The following is a 21,414-nucleotide window of genomic DNA, read 5'->3' on the forward strand; positions in this document are numbered from 1 at the left end:
GTTCTTCTGTGCAAGATTTACAAAAACATCCCTTGTGGGTGTGGTGTGGAGAACGTGTGCCTAAAACGCAAATCGTCTTTTTCTGCCAAATCTTCGTGGTGTATTGTGTCATCGGGGCAGCCATCGCCAATTTGAGTTTGCAACAAGGAGACAAACAATTGTGGACCATTTTATTGAGCAGTTGCATCGGTTACCTGCTTCCCAATCCCTCCCTGAAATTCTCCTCGAACGTTAACCACGGAAACCTTGTGTCCAGTGCCAGTGTCAGTCACCACTCCAACCACAACCAGAACCCCATTTTGGGCGGAGACACGCCTCTGACGTCCACTAACCCCTCGGACAGCCACAGAACTCTGGAATTATGAGTCACCAAAACCAATTTTACTTAACCTTACCCAGTGACAGTTCCATGGAGGTGTTTCCCCACAACACGTTGTACTGTTACACGGCCAAATTACCTCAGGCCATCCCCTTAGATCACGAAGCCCATTGGGAAGTGGCTTTAGTAGAAATCATTCACCCGACCCAAGTCCTCAATGTCCTTCCCAATCAAAATTTTTTTGATGTGGAAGTTCATGACGAGCAAATGCAACAGTGGATGGATAGCAATGTCAAATATGACAAGAAAACCCGTACACAAAATCAAAAGTACACCACCTATCACTTGTTCATTCCCCCAGGCTATTATTTTAGTGGTCAACATTTGGTCAGCACCATAGCCTCCAGGTTTAATGTCGTGTTTCTGAAAGCTTTGGAGCATGTCAACAAAAGTGTCACCCTGGAGTACCACAAAGCAGCTCGTCGCTTCTTGATGAAATTTGAACGGAGTAAAATCATGTCCATTTTATTTTGTCCTGAATTGTTTGACATGTTGGGCGGAGACATGGACATGAGAAAGGCCATGCTCAAGAAAAACGAATTACCCATCGTTTACGACAACGAGTCTTTTAGCAAGTTATTTCGTACCCCGGTAGAACTGAACCAAGGACTGAATTTGATGTTCGTGTATTCCGATGTGGTTGAGTACAACGTGGTGGGACACACCTCCGTGCCGTTACTGCGTGTCATTCCTTTCAAAGTGGTTTCTGCCACGGGCGCTGACGAGGAAGGTGGAAACACTTAAACCGTTCACCGCGAATTTGTCCATCCTCACTATTTGCCTGTCAGTAAGTCGTATTTGGACACGGTCAACATTGCTATAAAAGGAGATCTGGGACAAAATATTCCATTCACCAAAGGAAAAGTCACGGTGAAACTCCATTTTCGAAAACGGTTCTCTCACGACTCGTAAGTCATGTATCCAGTGTACCGCGGGGTTGCTCGACAGCGAGGACACGGTTTAGGAGATATGTTAAAATCGGCCTTTCGTTCGGTGGCCCCGGTGTTGAAACCGATGGTGACACACGGATTGCACGCCTTGAAAGATGCGGCACTGACGCAAGGCAAAGAATTTCTCCAAAATGTCATCATCGACAAACAAAACCCTAAAGAAGCCTTCATGAGGGCAGGCAAAAATGTCTTGCTGCAAACGGGCAAAGACATTTTAGGCCGACAAGACACACCTATAAATGCCCTGCACGCTACCGAGACAGGCATTCAGCAAGGACAAGGCAGAAAGAGACGACGCAGAAAACACCCTTTCACCAGACTTCAAGCGAGAAAGGCCAAGAAAAGAAGAACCGTTCGAGACTTAGACGTTTTCGATTATTGAGAAAGAACAAAAACAATGATGCACCGAGAGTCTTGCGCTTGTTCCAAGACGGAACTGGATCTGTTTGCCATGCCCCCCACCATGATGACCATGCAAGAATCCCAATGGGTGGAATTTCACCCCGTCTCCTCTTTGACGGATTCCGCTCCCATCGAGTTTGAAATCAAAGGTCAGCCCGAAGATTACATCGATCTGAATAGCAGTTACTTGTACCTGAAAGTCAAAATTCTAGATAAGACTGGAGGTGCTATAGACGATGAAGCAGTAGCTCCCGTCAACAATTTCATGCATTCCTTGTTCAGTGGGGTGGACTTGTACTTGAATAACAAACTGGTCAGTAGCAGCATGGATACTTACCCTTATCGTGCCTACCTGGAAAATCTCTTGACGTACGGAATAGATGCCAAGAACACTCATCTCAATGCCTGTGTGGTATGGGAAGCTGACGAACCTACCAAGTTTGAAATATTGGAAACTGATGAAAAGAAAGACAACAATGATGGATTTGTAGAACGAAGAAAGAGAATCACGGGAGTCGACACAAGTTTAGAACTGATGGATCGTTTGCATTTGGACATGTGGTTGCAAGAAAAGTATTTGCTGAACGGGGTGGATGTCCGTCTGAGACTGAATCGTAGCAGTACCGCTTTCCATTTATTGGCTGATAGTGACGGTTACAAAACCAAAATCCAAGAAGCCAGACTCTACGTACGCCGTGTGGAAGTGTTACCTAAAGTGGGAAACGACATCAGTCAGACGTTGAGCAGAACGACCGCCAAGTATCCCATACGACGCGTGGAAGTGAAAACCTTCACCATTCCCAAGGGACAGCGATCCATGATCGAAGATCATCTGTTCCAAGGACAGTTACCCAAACGTTTGATCGTTGGTATCGTCGAGAATACAGCCTTCAACGGAGCTGCCGAAAAAAATCCTTTCTACTTTCAACACTTTGGCGTGTCCAAAATCGAAGTCAGTCGCGATGGCAAAACCTTGTGTACCCGACCGTTTGAACCTGACTTTACCAAGAAGAATTACTTGAGATCGTACTTGTCCCTGTACGAAGCCACCGGACAGTTAGGAACCAATACCAGTCACGGTATTACGTACGAGGATTATGCAGGAGGCTACGCTTTGTGGGCTTTTGATTTCACTCCAGACCAAGGCAGCGACGAGGGACATTTCCACCCTATAAAATCCGGCCAGATTCGTGTGGAAATTCAGTTTAAAGACCGAGACCCTGATGAAACGGTGAACGTCATCCTGTATGCAGAATTCGATAATACGATAGAAATCAACAGTTTGAGAGAAGTCATCCTAGATTACTAGAAACCATGGAAGACTGTTGTCCCTCTTTACCTAGTGGAGAAACTTTGGACATGAAATGTGAGGAGACCGTGGAAAAAGAAGAAGTGATCATGATGAAGTCAAGATGGCCAGAACAAGAAGCCCATTTAGTCTCCTGTTTTGCCAAACACTTGGTCGAAAAAATGACGGAATTGATAAAAAAAGATTGCTATGGATGTCAAAACGATCATCCCAGTCAAATTCAACACGATAAATGCCTGATGCTGAGTCAAGAAGAAAAATTGGACGAGTATCTGGACGAAGCTTGGAGTCTCATCTCGGACTAAGTCGTGTTGCATCAGTGGTATAAAGACTTGCGTGAACATTCTTGTCCACCATTAACCACTCAAGAGATCCATCGTATCGAAGCTCTCCTGAATCAGAGTGAGGAGACGAAACGAAGAATCGGTTATTTGTCAGACATTTTCAAGCAAAAAGTCAGGATCGAATTGATCACTTATTATTACCTGTGCAGAAGAAAAAAAGCAACACAAAAAATGGATACCTGGGAACTTTATTACCTTTTGAACCACAGTTCGTATACGGCTTCTTGGAATCCTGTGGTCTGTGCTAAAGATGAACTCCCTCATCGCAAACCTCAAGACCATCTAGCTTATTTGATCAACACGGACGACACACATCTCCCAGGAACCCACTGTGTAGCCGTCTACTTTCCTCAAGAAGGATGTGTGGAATATTTCGATTCGTACGGATTGGCCCCTTTGGAAGACGATATCATTGACTTTATGAGAAGAAATGCTCAGACCACCCGATTAAATAATGTGAAATTACAAGGCACAGATTCCTTGGTGTGTGGACAGTACTGTGTGTATTTTCTGCATCATCGCAGCCTGGGCTATTCCTTAGAACATTTAGTGACTCATTTTGATCCTCGTTCTTCTTCAAGAAACGATGTGAAAGTAGATTGATGGTTTTGTGACCATTATGCTTATCTTTTGTCTCAAGCTAGGAAACGTAGTGTCCATCAATGGCCTAATGACTTCCAACAGTGGAAATCACAATTTCATTCACAACGTTGTCAGCCCTGTTTAAAGTAGAGTGTTAATTGAAAAAAATGTTTGTCATTTGAAAAAAATGTTTGATGTTATATTGTTGGATTATTGTTAAAAATGTTAGAGTTGTTGGTTAGTGTTAAGTGATTTTTGAATAAAAAATGTTGTGTTTCGAAAAAATGCCTTTGTCTTTTGTTTGGCTATAAGAATGTTGATTCATGCTCTTTGACTTCTCTCTATCTCTCTCATGACACTCATTGATCGTTCCGGCTCGAAAACCGTAGAGGGATGTTTTCCTTCACGTCCGCGCTTTGACTTTAAGAACCGGGGTAGTTTCCAGTCTAACCATCCATTGTCGACTCATCCTCCTACAAAGATGTGCCCCAAACTAGCTAAGCTAAACGAAGCCTACGTGAATTTGCATAGGGTCAGACACAGTCTGATACCGAAGCCTGAAGAGATAGAGAATGTGAGAATGCTAAAAGTCACTGAAGACCTGATAGAAGAGCTCTTTAGAGAAGAAGTGAACAGGGAGAAAGAAGAATGGACAGAGAAATACAGACTTCAGAGACAGCAGCAACAGCAACAGCAGCAGCAGCAGCAACCTGAACCTGACAGAGGCTTTGTCGATTGTCGTATCGACACCAAAGAGTTCTTCTTCTCTTTCCGAAGAAGCAGACCTATCGTCAGAAAGTCTATCCTCAGAGGACGTCGCATTCTTAGAAACTAAAAAGATTGCCATAGCAAACAAAAAAAAACAAAAAACAAACAGCCCTTTTCAGGCCTACCCAATACTCTAGAAAAGAAATAACAATCGATTTGCCAATGTGTGTAGGTAGAGTAGTGTGAATATAAAGACTGACTCTTTTTTCTAATTGCGAGTGTATGTGTTTGTGTATATGATTGTGTGTTTGTAAGTGATCACGTAAGTTTGTGTGGATAGTAGATTTTGATCATGTTTTTTTTTGCTGTTTGACGTGTGGGGAGAGTAGATTTGGGGTTTGATTGCTTTGCGTATGTGGATAGTATATTGAAGTGATTAATGAAAATTTTTAAATTAGTAATGGGTAGTATAAAAAAAGTGAGTGAGTGTTTCTTTTAGGTCCGCGCGTTGTTTGGTTATGATCTAGATAAGATCAATTTTGTTTTAGGGGGATGTTTTCCATCACGTCCGCGCTTTCAGTATAAATGAAAAATCGTTCGGCAGTCTAGCTACCCTTGTTGATTGATCAACACCACCAGAATGAGCACCAGACTAGCTAAACTGCTTGAACTTCATGTACACCTGGAATATGCCAGGCGTATAGTGAATGAGCTGGCTGCAGAGGCCATCGTAAAGAGGGAAGGATGAAAGAGGAGGAGAGAAGAAACAAAGAAGAGGAGGAGAGAAGAAACAAAGAAGAGGAGAGAGGAAATTTCAGATTCGCAGAGACAGAAAATTGGGATTCTGAAGCCACTTATCCCGCCTCTGCTCTCCCCCCAAAAAGAGTGAAAAGAGACTGGGGAAGAAGATGTGTGTGTGGTGCCAGGCCTGGAAGGTGCCATCATTAACCAGGTGTCATGGAGTTCAAAAAAACAAACAGCCCTTTTCAGGGCTACCCCAATCTCTAGAAAAGATATAGTAATCGATTTGCCAATGTGTGTAGGTAGAGTAGTGTGAATATAAAGACTGACTCTTTTTTCTAATTGCGAGTGTATGTATTAGTGTTTGTAAGTGATCAAGTAGGTTTGTGTGAATGGTAGATTATGGGGTTTTGTAAGCGCTCACGTACGTTTGTGTGGATAGTAGATTATGGATTTCGTTTTAATGATTTGTGTGTAAATAGTAGATTTGGGGTTTGTTTATTGCTGGTTCACGTATGTGGATAATAGATCATATGAAATGATAAAAGTAGGGGATGTTTTCCTTCACGTCCGCGCGTTGTTTGGTTATGATCTAGGTAAGATCAATTTTGTTTTGGGGGATGTTTTCCATCACGTCCGCGCTTTCAGTATAAGAACCCACAGTATTCGTCGTTCAAACCATTCTACAGAGAATAAAAAAGAAGATGGCTTCAAACCAACTTGATAAAATGAAAACATTGCAAGACGTCATGGACAATTTGGGTATGATGGAGCAAATGTTAGTGAGGCTAAACGGGGATCACTATTCTTATAGTCCCCATCGAGTGAAGATGGAGATCAACAATTTAAGAAAAGTAAAGGACATGATCAGTGCTCTGATGAAAGAAATAAAGGAGGAGAAGGAGGATGAAGAGGAAAGGATAAGGATGAGAGAATGGAACGAAAAAATTGAAAAAGAAGAAGAAAATGAGAAGAGGAAGAAAGAAGAGGAGGAAAAGCCAAAAGAAGAGAAAAAGGAGGAAGAAAAGAAAGGAAAGAAGAGAAAAAGTGTAGGACAGAAAATAAGAAGTTGGTGGAGAAATAGAAGAAATTAGAAGAAGAAACCCAAAGGCCCTTTTCAGGGCCACTCATAGGTCTCGAAAAGAGATTGACTTTCCATTGCCAACCCTTTTTTATTTTTATTTTTTTAAAAAAAATAGAAACCCCTCCCTGTTTCAATTTTACATAGACCCTATACAAACCCAGGTTTTTTTTGTCCATGTTAAATTTACATAGACCCTATACAGGCCCAGGGTGGTTAATGTTAAATTTACATAGACCCTATACCGGCCCAAGAAGGTCTGTAATGCTAATTCCCCTAGACCCTATACAGGCCCAGGGTTTTTCTCCATGTTAAATTTACATAGACCCTATACAGGCCCGGGGTGGGTGGGTGGTGTCTGTAATGCTAATTCCCATAGACCCTATAGTGCCCCACTTCACTACTTCCATCTATGCCAGAATCTTACAATCCAAGTGATGATGATATTCGTTCAACGGTGTCGATGAGGAACATTTAATGTCATGGATTTACTGGGGGTGGGTCAGGAGAAGGCTGATCAGTACGATCCGGGCCCGGATGAGTCATTTGCAGTGGGGACATCGATGTACAGGTTACTGTGCGGGAGTTGAGGAACTGCTCTTCCTGGATTTGCGCAAAACACGTTTCTCAACAGCTTCCACCAGTCTTTTCTGCTCAAAGGCTGCCGCACCAGTACTGACTTGCCTGCGCCAAGCAGATCGGTTAGCAGCGACACTCTCCCAGCTGTCATGATCAATGCATAGGTTCTTCGGCGAAGCCTTGAGAGTGGTCTTGTACCTCTTTGTGACCACCATGAGATCTCTTGCCTTGGTGTAGCTCTCCACAGAAGACCTTCTTAGGTAGGCGTTCAACCGGCATGCGGACAATATGGCCAGCCTATCGGAGTTGTGCCTTGCAGAGCATGATGTGGATGCTTATCATGCCGGCCTTAGTGAGCACCTCTGTGTTCGGTACCTTGTCCTGCCAACTATGATATTATCTTACAAACCAACTATGACAGTGTCTTACAATCCAAACATGACCATACCTTACAATCCAACCATACCAGTATCTTACAATCCAACCATGACAGTGTCTTACAACGCAACTACGAAAGTATCTTACAATCCTACCCTAACAGTATCTTACAATCCAACTATGATAGTATCTTACAATCAATCCAAACATGACAGTATCTTACAATCCATCTATGACAGTATCTTACAATCCATCTATGACAGTATCTCACAATCATATTATGACATTATCTTAAAATCCAACTATGACAGTATCTTACAATCTAGCAATGCATGCAAGTCTCTTACAGTCCAACTATGGCAGTATATTGCAATCCAACCATGTCAGTATTTTACAAGCAAACTATGACAGAATCTTACAATCCAACTATGACAGTATCATACAATCCAGTCATGACAGTATATTACAATCCAATCATGACAGTATATTACAATCCATCCATGACAGTATCTTACAATCCAACTATGACAGTATCTTACAATCCAACTATGACAATATCTTACAAGCCATCCATAATCCAAACATGTCAGGATCTTACAATTCAACCATGTCAGCATCTTACAATCCAATATAAGAAATCTTATAAGTCTGTCCTCCGGTATTTTGCAATTACTAAATAACAGCATGTCGTTGGAAAAGATGTTTCTTTATCACGAGTCCTTTAATTATGTTCTTACAGTTACATGCATTATGAATTTGATAACGCTTTTGGAAATTCCTGCGGGTGCACTATGAACCTGATTATTCTATTTTTGCAGTTCACATGATACTATGCGATAGCCAATGATGGACTTTATCCCGACAATTCATACGCGATACTATCCGACAGCCAATGGACTTCATCCAACACTTCATACACGATACTTTCCGACAGCAAATGGACTTTATCCGACAATTCGCACGATACTATCCGAAAGCCAATATACTTTATCCTGACAATGCACACACGATATTTTCCGATAACCAATATACTTTATCCTGACAATGCACACAGGATACTATCCGATATCCAATATACTTAAATCCTGACAATGCACACACGATACTATCCGATAGCCAATATACTTCATCCTGACAATGCACACACGATACTATCCGATAGCCAATGGACTTATCCGACATTCTTGTTTCACAATAGAGGGTTGCTTTTATTGCTAGGTTAGTTGCCAAGTGATGACTAAAATGGCTGCTTTGTAAAGTTAAAAATATTAAAAATGATTTAGTCAAGGTGATCAAACGCTACAAAGATATGACAAATATGCTAAAACACAAAGTGTTGAAATTTTCAAAGACAAGAACGAAACAGTTTCTTATGGTATAGATATTTTAACCCCTGGTTTGAATATATGGAATAGATACTGGCATACTTGTTCCACGAACCTCAACATGATTTAATACCTCAGTCATAGTAATTGTGCCAGAGGCCTTTAAATTTGGAACATATTGAGATAGTAACATTAGCGATCTACAAACTGGAAAGTCTCCATGAATTTATATGCAAAGCAATCACTGATAACAATCAACGCGATCATGAGATGATTGTCATCAATCACTGTTAACAATATATGCAATCAACATGTGATCTTCATTAATCACTAATAGTAATATACGCGATTATTGTATTTTTTCATCAATCAATTATATAAACATAAGCAATTATGATGTGATTGTCATCAAATAACAATATACGCGATCATGAAGTGATTTCATCTTTAAGAGTACAACGGGTTAAAGAGCTAAAGAAAATGAAATCTGGTAGAAACGGAACACAAACCTCTCGAGATAAATGGACAGGTCAAATCAAGTGAGCTACATTACAGTCGGGTCACTTCCTTAAAATGAAAAATATTTTACCAGTCTCATCAATAATTTTTGTATACAGATTAATCATTTCGTTGCAGGGAGTCAGTTGCATTGTTGGGTATTACAATCTCTACATGCACATACTAAGTCAAGACGGAATGACTTCGCGTGGTAACTACGAAGAAAGTATTGATACCGAATGTTTGAAACACAAGATTTGAAATCACAGCGAATAGCAATTACACAGTATAGATAATCCACTACAATGCTAAATTGCCAGGATTCAATAGCCAGAAAACTATGCTGTATTTTACAGAATGTGATATAGTTTGCGGGTTTCTAAAATGATTATCAAAACATTTGTTTCCACATCGTTTTCATGCTTAGCTATAAAATGGGTTTAGAATCAAAGGGTCGATTGTTATTCCAAACAAAATCCTATCCACGCATTCGAGCACAAAGAACTGGTCTTTGATATATGTTTGTTATCCAATTAAGAACCTGAATTATAGGTCATGATTCAGAATAATGACCGGACACGTCCATGTATTGTGTCATGCAAATACCTCACCTATGCGTTACGAGTCTGAATATCAACCTGACACTCACATGTATGTGTCACGCAAACATCTCACCGATGCTTTCGAAGTCTGAATATTAACCGGACACCCACATGTATGTGTCATGCAAACATCTCACCTATGTATTAAGAGTTTGAATATTAACCGGACACCCACATGTATGTGTCATGCAAACATCTCACATATGTGTTAAGAGTTTGAATATTAACCGGACACCTACATGTATGTGTCATGCAAACATCTCACATATGTATTAAGAGTCTGAATATTAACCGGACACCTACATGTATGTGTCATGCATACATCTTACCTGTGTGTTAAGAGTCTGAAAATTAACCGGACACCTACATGTATGTGTCATGCATGCATCTCACCTATGCTTTCGAAGTCTGAATATTAACCGGACACCCACATGTATGTGTCATGCATACATCTCACCTGTGTGTTAAGAGTCTGAACATTACCCAGATACGCTGAGGTGTGTCTTTCCTTTAAACACATCGCATGTACATCAAAGGTCCGACTATTACTTGACCAAGCCAATGTGTCATTTAATCAAAAGCCTCCCCTAATTCTGACAAACTACACAGATATAGGAGGAATATATATGCATGTTTAAATAAGTTTAACCGTGACACAACTTCCAAGATATTGTGAGGAAATGTTTTTTATCATCAATTTATTATAATGTGTTTTCTGTCAAATAAATTATAAAGTTGCAATACATATCTGCGCTGAAAGTGTATTGCCATTATTTATTCCACAAACGACAAAATATAGGCAGAAAGAGAGAATAATTTTAAGAAATTTTGGTGCATGAGGTTTTAATTATATCAGAATTTTTTAAAATATTTTGCAACACTGAAAGGGATGGGACCAGGGTTAGGGTTGTTATTAGATCTTGCATCCTTGCTCATAACTGGTGCAGCACGAAATTGATACGTATTAAACATTGTAAAAGTAACGATCGCATCACAATGATATCATGGGTGTCATCGTCATAATTTTCCTGCATGTAATGAGAACGTCAGCACGAACGACAACTATTACAATCCCACTGAAGAGAACGAAAAGTACAACACTGACATATACAATAATCATTGTGTATTTAAGGATTGGAAGTCATTCATTTTTGTGAGCTTGTCTCGGTGATTCAATAATTGACGTCATCTTCCGAACGTGGGCTGAAGCATAAATTAACACGTAAGTAAAAAGCCAAAGAAATTTAATTTATACAGCCAGAATAGAAATGGCGTTAACAATCAAAGGCTGGTGAATTTAAAATATCAAAGGGAGGCAATTCCGTCATCTTTCACGATGTTCACACAATACCAGACTGGTACCGTATTGTACGTCAGCATCTGACCCACCTCTAAATTAAGGCTAATTTACCAGTTTGCGTAGCGATATTATGGCCGAGTCAGGGATTAATAGTTTACACAATTTTAATATTAGATATATTCAGGCTAAAACAACAAGACGCATGCGCATTAAATAGTACAGTAAAACATTATTGAGGCTTGTAACTCCACATAACTGGATTGGTTTGGAAAATTATACGGTTTGTCGAGAAATGTCAAGGTTTTAAAATTTATATCCATAGACATGTTCAGATTATAAAATTGTAGGTTGCAGTATACATATTCGTTGCAGTTTGTACTATATGTGATATTGTATGAAAGCGGTTATTTCAAAATCTGAACTCTCCATTACGTACAAAATGGTGCAAGGGATCAGCCTTCCACTTTTAATTATTATCGTCTCTAGGTCCTAAAATATGTAACAGAAAGAATGTGAAACCACCAGTTAAGTAAAATCAGCAAGCAATTTATTTTTATACAATACAAAGTGAAAATTGAAGAGATACAGTATTGCAAATTAGATTCAAATAAATCAATAATGTGCTATCATAGGTCTAAAAATTCTTATGTTAGGTGTTTAGGCTCGAATAAACAGCAACACAAGAAAGAGTTAAAGCAACAAGCTTTGAAACATTTAACAAATAGTTTATTTCCCTGGAAAAATACTGTAAAAATGAAGAATTGTTTTAAAAAAAATAAGAACTTACGGTTTTTAAGAATCAAACCCAAAAATAATCCAAGAATGATACACGAATTAAATTTTAGAACTTTAATAATGAAATGTTCTCATGAATCTAAGTTCGAGTCCCGACGAAGAACCTAAGATGGAAGGCAATGACGTATGTTGTATACTGTACTGTGCTGTCGTCTACAGTTCCTTGTAGAAACACAAGAAATAACACTCCGGTGTTGGCAATCCGAATAAAATTGTTAAGAAATTTATTTGTTCAAGAATTCTGTATGAGCACACAAAATATTTCCAGAGAAACGAATTAATCTTTTAGAATCCAAATAATTCGAATAAACATTAAAATGTAATTCCCAAAATGACACAACAAAAGAAACACCTTTACGTGCCAGTGTTTAGAAGCCCGAATTGAGAGAGATCTCTCTAAATATCACTATTAAAACTAATTTATGCGCAATTTCAGAAATGCCTGATTTACGAAATAGAGGGTCACGTGATGATATTTATCTATAAAAAATCGCGTAGCCCCAGTATGACCTTGATAAAACCATTCATTTTACTCTATGAATAAAATTTTTTAAAGTTGTTTACGTCACTAAAAACTATTTATAAGCATAGGGTCACGTATCCAATACAGCCCCGATTTCACGATTATCATTCACACATTAAAAATAAACAAAACGAACAAGTTGTTTACTTGACCCCCAATCAAAGCTAAGAACTAAATCAAAATTAGAAACAGTGTTCTAATATTAGGTATTGATGGAAATATTCAGGTCAAACTGAATTTTCTGGAAAATATCAAATTCCAAATAAACAAACTTACATTGCATTGACATGTAATGAAATTAAAAATAAAATAATTTTAAAACTTACAAACAATTAAGTCAAATATAAATTAAATTAAATATACGTAACAAAATATAGAATATTCCAAATTAATTCCAATAGTAGTGAATGTTCCGATATAACACAATGATGCAATTCAGAATTCTTCTGAATGAGTTCACAATAATCCAACGTAATGTATTAATCCAAAAGTCAATAAGCACTTAAGTAATTCGAAAGAATATTTTATATAAATAAGTTATCTCGAATTATATCTGACTTCAACAAAACAACTGTAAACGCTGATCAAAAATGGATTCCCAGAGACTGATCTAAAATACGAATGTATTATTTGTTTATCAAGTGACTATTTATATGCATTTACACTTTACCTATTTTTAGAACAGAAACTGAAGCATTTAAACGGAACCTTTCAGTCTAATTGTGCATAAGAATAAACTTGAACTCATTTGTTATGTAAACCGTATGTTTACAAGTGGCCATTATCAGAAGTACAACATACAATCATGGACAAAAGTTAAGCACAAAATAAAATTTAAACATACATAACAATGGGAACATCAACAACGATGTATTAACACCAGTCGTTACATATGTTCATATCAGAGATTCAAGTATATTGCTTCAGCAATGTAAAAAAATTTGAGTTCGTGCTTTTAAGGTTTTACGTGGAATTAGGTATGAGTATTAAATCGATGGCTTGAAAGCAGAAGCAAACAAGTTTAACATAAATGTAACATATTTACACAAACTTAATATATCTACTTACTCGTGTCTACCCTGATAACAGTAAGCCAAGCACTGACATAGTTGATTCCAATAGTGTTGGCAACGAGGCACGTATACCATCCGGCATCTTCCTGTGTTACATTACGAACCACTAATATCTGAGGATCTATTTGTTTCAGTACTCCAGATTGCTAGAAAAAAACATATAAAATCCAGATTGCTAGAAATGAGATATAAAATCAATATTGCAAGAAACAACATATAGTGTTATAATTTTGTCCATGACCTTTCTATTTCTATTCGCTCATATCACCAAAGGATTCACTCGTGTATCTCTCTACTCTCGCATCGTATGTACAAAGTGATTTAGTTAATGTCAGAGACTTAATTTTTTCTTGCAGTCTTGTCACAGAATAAGGCAAGAAATAACTTGGTTTCGCCTTGGAACGATTTGATCATTTTAGTCTTACATGCGTACAAAGTTACCTATGGTGGATAGTTGTTTTTCTAGGTAAGCAACTGAACTAGCATGTATCTCGTCGTAGATCGCTTGCGGCGAGAGTCACTAAGAGCACGGTATTTTACCCAGACTAATACTCACTCTCCTGTGGATTTAAGGCAAGTTCCGTTTCTAACTGACACACTAGTCATTGGATCTTGTCAAGGAGTGAACGTTCTCCATTTGTGTTCTCCAGCCATAGGGGTAAGTGTTATATTTGTATTTTTATTATATGTGAAGCGTATTCAGGTTTTAATGCCGTATCGTGAAATGATGCCTTTACTACTACGCATGACCACTTCGGTGGCCTAGTGGTTAGAGCGTCCGCCTTGGATGCGGGAGGTCGTGGGTTCGAGCCCGGCTGAGTCATACTAAAGACTTACAAAAACGGTACTAACAGCTTCCTCGCTTGGTGCTCAGAATTACGAGGTTAGTGTTAGGACTGGTCGGCCTGGTGTCAGGATAATGTGACTGGGTGGGACATCATGCGACATGTCCGCGGCATGATTCCCCAGTGCTAGACATCACTATAAACTGCCATACTGCAGATATCGTAGCGCTATGACTGAAAAATTGGTAAAGCTACGTTAAAAATCCAAATCTCACACACACACACACACACACACACACACACACACACTACTACGGAGATTTGAAACGCTGTGAACTTTTGAATTACAGGTTACTATTAGAGTTTACTTTAGTAGCATGTATCTATAAATTTTAATTCCGAACCTATTACGATGACCAGTTTGGTTTTATTGAAGCTGTTTAGAGCTGTCTGAATTTGTTTAGGGCTGTCTGTAGCTGTTTAGGGCTGTCTGTAGCTGTCTGTACGTATGTCTATACGTATGTATGTGCGCATGGTGGATCCATGAAGGGTGGGCGTGACCAATACAAGGGTGTCAACCCAGTTCAGGAGAACTGTCTGCTGTCTGCACCTATGTGTGTGCAGGTATATCGGCCCGTCTGTGTGTCTACGGAAGATGATGTAACCATTAAGGTCATACAAAGACGAAACCGCTAGTTTGTAAACTTGTGCGCATGGTGGATCCATGAAGGGTGTGTACGGCCATTACAAGTGAGGGCCAACCCAAGAATTCCGGAGAGCTGTGTGGTTTGTCAGTGCACACATTTGCAAGTTTTGCAAATATTTATGAACCATACGGCTGTACAAATGACTGAGTCGTGTTTGTTTCAATTTATTGTTGTTTCGATTGAGTACAATGAGTCATTTCGGTTACATGAGATTATGTGAATCTCACTTTCATTACATAAGATTATTTGAATCTTAGCCATACATCAGAATACATGAATCATTTTTAGTTTACCAATTTGTGAATGTTTGGATAGAGTATTTGAATGAGATGTACGTTTGTTAATTCATTATATATATATATATATATATATATATATATATATATATATATATATATATATATATATATATATATATATATATATATATATATATATATATATATATATATATATATATATATATAATAATAATAATAATAATAATGAGGAGTTTGTATCGCGCCTAATCTTTAAGAGCTCTAAGCGCTTTACAACATTAGACGACACATATAAGATAAAAAACATATAATGATATGATTACAAAAACAAACACCATGAAATTAGAAAACATAAAAAAAAATAATGAGAATATTTAAGGTAGGAAACATTATTAGGTCTTTAAGTTTGTTCTTGCAGTCGAAATAAGTGTTTTGAGAGCACTCTTGAATGGGATCACTGTGTATTTGTGTCTGAGTTCAGTGTGCAATTAATTTCTTGGTGCTGGGCACTGGTATGCAAAAGAACGCTGTCCATATGACTTTGTTTTCATAGTGGGAATAATGAGTATACGATTGTCAGAAGAGGAGCGTAAGTATCTTGCTGGTGTGTACACATGGGTGAGGTCGGATAGGTATGTTGGACTAGAGTCCGACATTGAAATGTAGCACAGAGAACAAATTTTGTGTTTGATTCTGGATCGAATGGATAGCCAGTGTAGGGTACAGAGCAGCGGGGAGGTGTGCTCTGATCGTGGTACTCTAAGTATGATCCGAGCAGCTGTGTTTTGAACTTTCTGAAGTTTCTGGAGCAGATATTGAGATGAACCAGAGAGAGTGGGGGTACAATAGTCCTGTCTTGAAAGTGCTAATGAACACACAAGTGTTTTAGTGGCATCAACTGAAAGATATTTGCGAATGGAGCTGATGAGTCTCAGCTCAAGATTTGCAGCATTGCAGATGTTCATGAGATGTTGGTGCAATGTGAGAGTACTGTCCAGAGTAACACCTAGGTTGCGTACTGATTGTGTGAATTTAATATTGGTGTTGCTGTCACAGAATTAGGCAAAAAAAAACAAACTTGGTTTTGCCTTAGAACTATTTGACTATTTTTTGTTGTACATGCGTACAACGTTATCTAGGGTGAATAAGTGTTTTTCCAGGGAAGCGACTGTACTAGCATGTACCTCGCCGGAAATTAATTGCGACGAGGGACATTAAAAGCATGATATGCACGGATATTTTACCCTGACTATTACTCATTTTGCAATGGATTTAAGGAAGATCAATTTCTAATTGACACACTGGTCGTTTTGGATCTCGTCAAGGAGTGTAGGCTCTCCATTGTGTTCTCCAGCCATAGGGGTACGTGTTAAATTTATATTTCATTTGATATGCGATGCTTATTCAGTTTGTAATGTCATGTCGTGTAATGATGCATTTATTACAACGCAGATTTGAAACGTTGTGAACTTTGCTATTAGAGTTTAATGTATTAGCATACATCTAAAGATTTTTAGAACCCATTATTATGACCAGTTTGTTTTTATTGTATCTGACTAGAGCTGACTAGAACTGTCTAGAGCTGTCTGAAGCTGTTTAGAGCTGTCTTGAGTTTCCAGAGTATTTAGGGCTGCGCGCTGTCGATACAAATATATGTATGTATGTCTGTACATGCGGTGGAGCCACCGACGTAGACGTAGCTATTTCAAGGGTGCTGTATGCTGTCTGTACGTATGACTGTATATGTGGTATATCCGTGAAGGGTGCGAGCGGCCGATAAAAGTGTAGGCCAATCCAAGGACTCGGTGCGGCTCATCAGTTTATGAATCGTACGACTGTACAAGGGTCAAGAAGCATGTTTGTTCCAATTGTCGTTTCAATTGGGTACATTTTCATGTTCATGAGATTGTTTTGAATCTTAGTTGTATTCCATGAGATTATGTGAATCTCACTTACAGTGCATAACAATATTTGAAACACATTTGAATACCTTAAGATTATTTAAATCTTAATCGTAGTCCATACGTGAGATTATGTGAATCTGTCTTACAGTGCATAATATTATTTGAAACGTATATGCAGTCTATGAGGTTTCTTGAATCTGTATTTCATATTGAATTCATATTTTTGGTTTATTTTCAATGTGTGAATGTTTGTGTAGAGTGATTGGATCAATCGTATGTTGAGAGCGTGAGAGAATCATTGTATTTATACACCATATATTTTTCTTTATTAATTCATTTCATAAATTTCCATCTTTCACACACTGTTTGTGTTATTCATTTAATCCAAAATCTACTCGGTTTCTATTCTGCAACAGTTGCTGATATTTATTGTTTGAGGTAAAGGATGTGACTGAGAAAGTCTTTGTGTTGTAATCAGAATGGCCTCATTTTTAGCATCATTCGTCTGCAGCTTGTCACATGTCATCCATGATTTCACATCAGAAATGCACCTATCTACACCTTGTATGGTAGCATCAACTTCAGTTGGGTGGCTAGATTTGTATATTTGGATGTCATCAGCGTACAACTGGTGAGACACTGGATGATGATCTATGACACTTGAGAGCGACTGAGTGTATAGAATGAAGAGAACAGGTCCAAGAACAGACCCCTGTGGAACACCACAACATAGATCAACTGGGCTGGAGTGTATTCCATTTGCAGATACAATTTGTGTCCTGTTGACCAAGTAGGACTTGAACCACAGTAAGGCTGTATCATGAATGCCATACTGGAGACGCTGAAGTAATATATCATGGTCTATTGTGTCAAATGCTGCAGACGAATCAAGGAGGGTGAGGACTGTAATCTTTCCGCTATCCAAAGCAGAGAGAATGTCATTAACTACTTTTAGAAGAGTAGTTTCAGTACTGTGGCAAGGGCGATATGCAGACTGTACATTGCTAAAAAGACTGTTTGAATTCAGATGAGATATACATATATTGAGGGCAAAAACAATGATTTTACAAATTATGTGGCTTGCTTGCTAAAAAAAGTTTAGAAAAAGTTATGGGGATGGAGGCTGTGACTTAGAAATAAAAATTTCAAAACGCCTAGAATGACAATACCCGTTGTGGTTGTAGTAGTTTTGTGGGATTGGGATTGGGGACCGTTAGCGGCGGATTGGAGTAAAGTTAAATTCTTAGTTATTCACTTAAATGATTTGAAACTTTTACACAGGAGGTGAGTACCTCTGAAGCATAGAATGGCAACCCTAAGAGATTTATTTTACCAGCTGACATTAGTAACTCATCAGCTTGACAAGGTTACACTGCTGCTGTTCTAAATTCATTTAAAGTCAATAAATTTATCAATATTTTCCGAATTTTTGTTTCCGAAAACGCATTTAACATCTTTTGAGCATCTTTAACGAATCCGTTTGATGCATTCAAACAAAACAGTGATTTACGTTTTTCTGTAATATTTTTTGTTTGCCATTAAGCCATTAAATCTATTTTAGAGTTCTCCATAATTCCTTCAAAATATTATGAATGTCAATCTGTAATTTTTTTGTTATTATGAATATACACCACAACACTTCTTGAATATAAAATATTTTTTCTGCCATAAAAATTTTCCTGTACGAAAAATATTCTCTTCCATATTGCATAGTGCTCTCGCTGCAGTAAAAACAAAATCAGTAAAATTAAATTCTCAGCTATCGACTTTAATGATTTGAAACTTTACCACTGAGGCTGAGTGCCTCAAAAATATAGAAAGGAAATTCTAAGAGATTTATTTACCAGTTGAAATCGATATCATTCATGGAGAATCTTTCCAAGGAACTGGCTCATATTTATTTTCAGTTCACTTAAATCCTACAGGTACATTTTGCCCATTTTTATGCAAATGAATGAAAAAAGTCTTAAAGTTTGCCTCGAAACCGTTTTCTTTGGTTGAGACGAATTTTGAATACCAATTAATAAAATCATTCAATACGTAAAATAAAAGGTTGTACAACTTGCTAGAATTGACAACAGAATTGTAATTAGGATTTACCTTATTACGCTTGCTCACGTATAAAATAAAGGTCGAGGCCGATACCTGTAGAACCCTGACATAAGGCTCCCCATCCTCATTAGTGTAGGAACCATTGACCATATAATGTCGAAGCCACTGCAGCTGGGGTTCTGTATCACTGATTATGACCTTGCATTCAAACGTGGCGTTCATGCCCTCAGTTACAGTCTGATTCATTGGACCTTCTATCATCGGAGCTAGAGGCATCCTTTCTGGAAAATTACATACATAAAGGATGTAAATTTTGCTCTAATTCAATATCCAAGATAAAAGTTACAAATTGATTCTTTCGAAAGGGTACGGTTTACTAATAGACCGAAATAAACAATTTGTTCAAGAGGTTAACTTTGAGAAGAAAAAAAATCCAGCTGATACTCGTAGACAGGAATGGTTGTTTTCATGTTTACATCTGCTGAGTGGAGAGAGAAGAGGAAGGGAAACAGGAATGGATATTTTCATGTTTACATCTGTGGAGTGGAGAGAGGAGGAGAAAGGAGACAGACAGAGCATTACGAGTTATTTAACACCGTTGAATAACTTTATTATCATGTGCAACAGTGTACACGTTGATCTCATCGTCTTAAACATAAAATATAAATATATTTACATGGTTTTCGTTTAAACTTTATTAGAAATTTTTGTTTGTGCTTCTACAACCAAGATCCTTTCATGACGCGTTTTCTACCAATAAGCTTCTTTTGAATCACGTGTCTTTAGATATGATGCAATTTACCAAGCGGAGAGAAATCCCAAGCATGCCATCAAATGTGTGTGTTTCGCGGGGGGAGGGGGGTTGTGCTGAGAAAAAAACTGGGAATATGTGGATCTCCGAAAAAAATCGATAATACTTCATACACATGATATCAAATGATTGGCCATTATGCTTTTACTGTTGTTCAAACTGTCTATACAGCACAAAGTGCGAGCCAATAAATGTATTATTACGATTGATTGTTCGTCCATCAAGTCGATGAAGACCACTTTAGTCATCCAGTGTTAGGACTCTTTGGTTTTCAAGTAAGTAATAGAAAAGTGCGAAAACCAACAAGTATTGTAATATTTAACAAGTAATTTATTTCCCCAGAATACAAAGTGAAACTTTAAAAAGAACTTGCATTATTGCGAATTAAATCCCAAATAGTCCAAAAAATTCTATCACCAGCCCTATTGAACAAGGTCCTAATTAAATTACAGTGGCGTTCGAAATAATATCCAGCACTGAAAGTGTTGTTTGTCTTTAGTAGCCTGTTGCGTGGAGATGTGCCAACAGTCTTTTGGTTAATGACAATAATATAATCCAAGATGTCCTTATCTGAATTCATTATAATTCCAAGCTAATATCTCTGACCAAGAATAATATCAATCACTTTGTAATTCCAGAGAAGAATATTTGAATAAATAAGTCCACCGAAACGAAAATACTGAACACAACAATAAAAATGGTTCTGGATCAAGATCTTACATCAATAATGAGTAATTTCTAGATAAGCAAGATTATAAAGACTCTACTTGACCTAGGTCACAATTAGCATTTTTTGAAAATACTATGACTTGCAATTTTCCTTTCCAAAACATTACAAAGTGTCTACAAGATACAATCTGTTACTAAAATTATAATAAGGATGTGGGGAACAACAGGTAGGCTATGTAGTTTTGGGGAATATCAATGTCATAGACCCAGACCCAAATAAATATATTTACTTCTATTGATAATGATCCTAATATTTAACCCATACACATATAAAAATATTAGCTATGCATCATTTGTCTAGCAAAATAAAGTTACTGGTCAGGTAGACAATAAGATTGATTTTGGACAAAAGTCAATAACAAAACACATTTATATGTATTATATAAGCATGGAGAAATACTTACAAATACAAATCAAATATACATAACAGTACGAAAGATTATTTCCTAGACTTATCTAAACTCTTTAATTGAATGATTATACGAGGTTTGTACTGTAGACATTACACCATGTCCTTTAAGCAAATTGCTTTTGTAATTCTAAAAAATCCTGTTTAAGGTACAATAATATTTACTGTTCTCAGATTTTATTTTAATC

At 37.8% G+C, this 21,414-nt stretch overlaps 1 protein-coding gene across 1 annotated transcript in view; it reads right to left on the reverse strand.

Annotated features, from left to right (window-relative positions):
* Window positions 1-21,414, reverse strand: part of LOC149779683 (hemicentin-1-like) — a 425,151-nt gene that overhangs the window by 151,858 nt on the left and 251,879 nt on the right. The window contains exons 22-23 of the mRNA XM_089938453.1: window positions 19,371-19,558; window positions 13,565-13,715 (exon numbers count right to left, since the gene is read on the reverse strand). Coding sequence (XP_089794579.1) covers window positions 13,565-13,715; window positions 19,371-19,558 — 339 coding nt within the window. The remainder of the gene's footprint in view (window positions 1-13,564; window positions 13,716-19,370; window positions 19,559-21,414) is intronic.

The sequence above is a fragment of the Sinohyriopsis cumingii genome, chromosome 17 (assembly GCF_028554795.1).
Source record: "Sinohyriopsis cumingii isolate HCF-2022 chromosome 17, ASM2855479v2, whole genome shotgun sequence".
NCBI lineage: Eukaryota > Metazoa > Mollusca > Bivalvia > Unionida > Unionidae > Sinohyriopsis > Sinohyriopsis cumingii.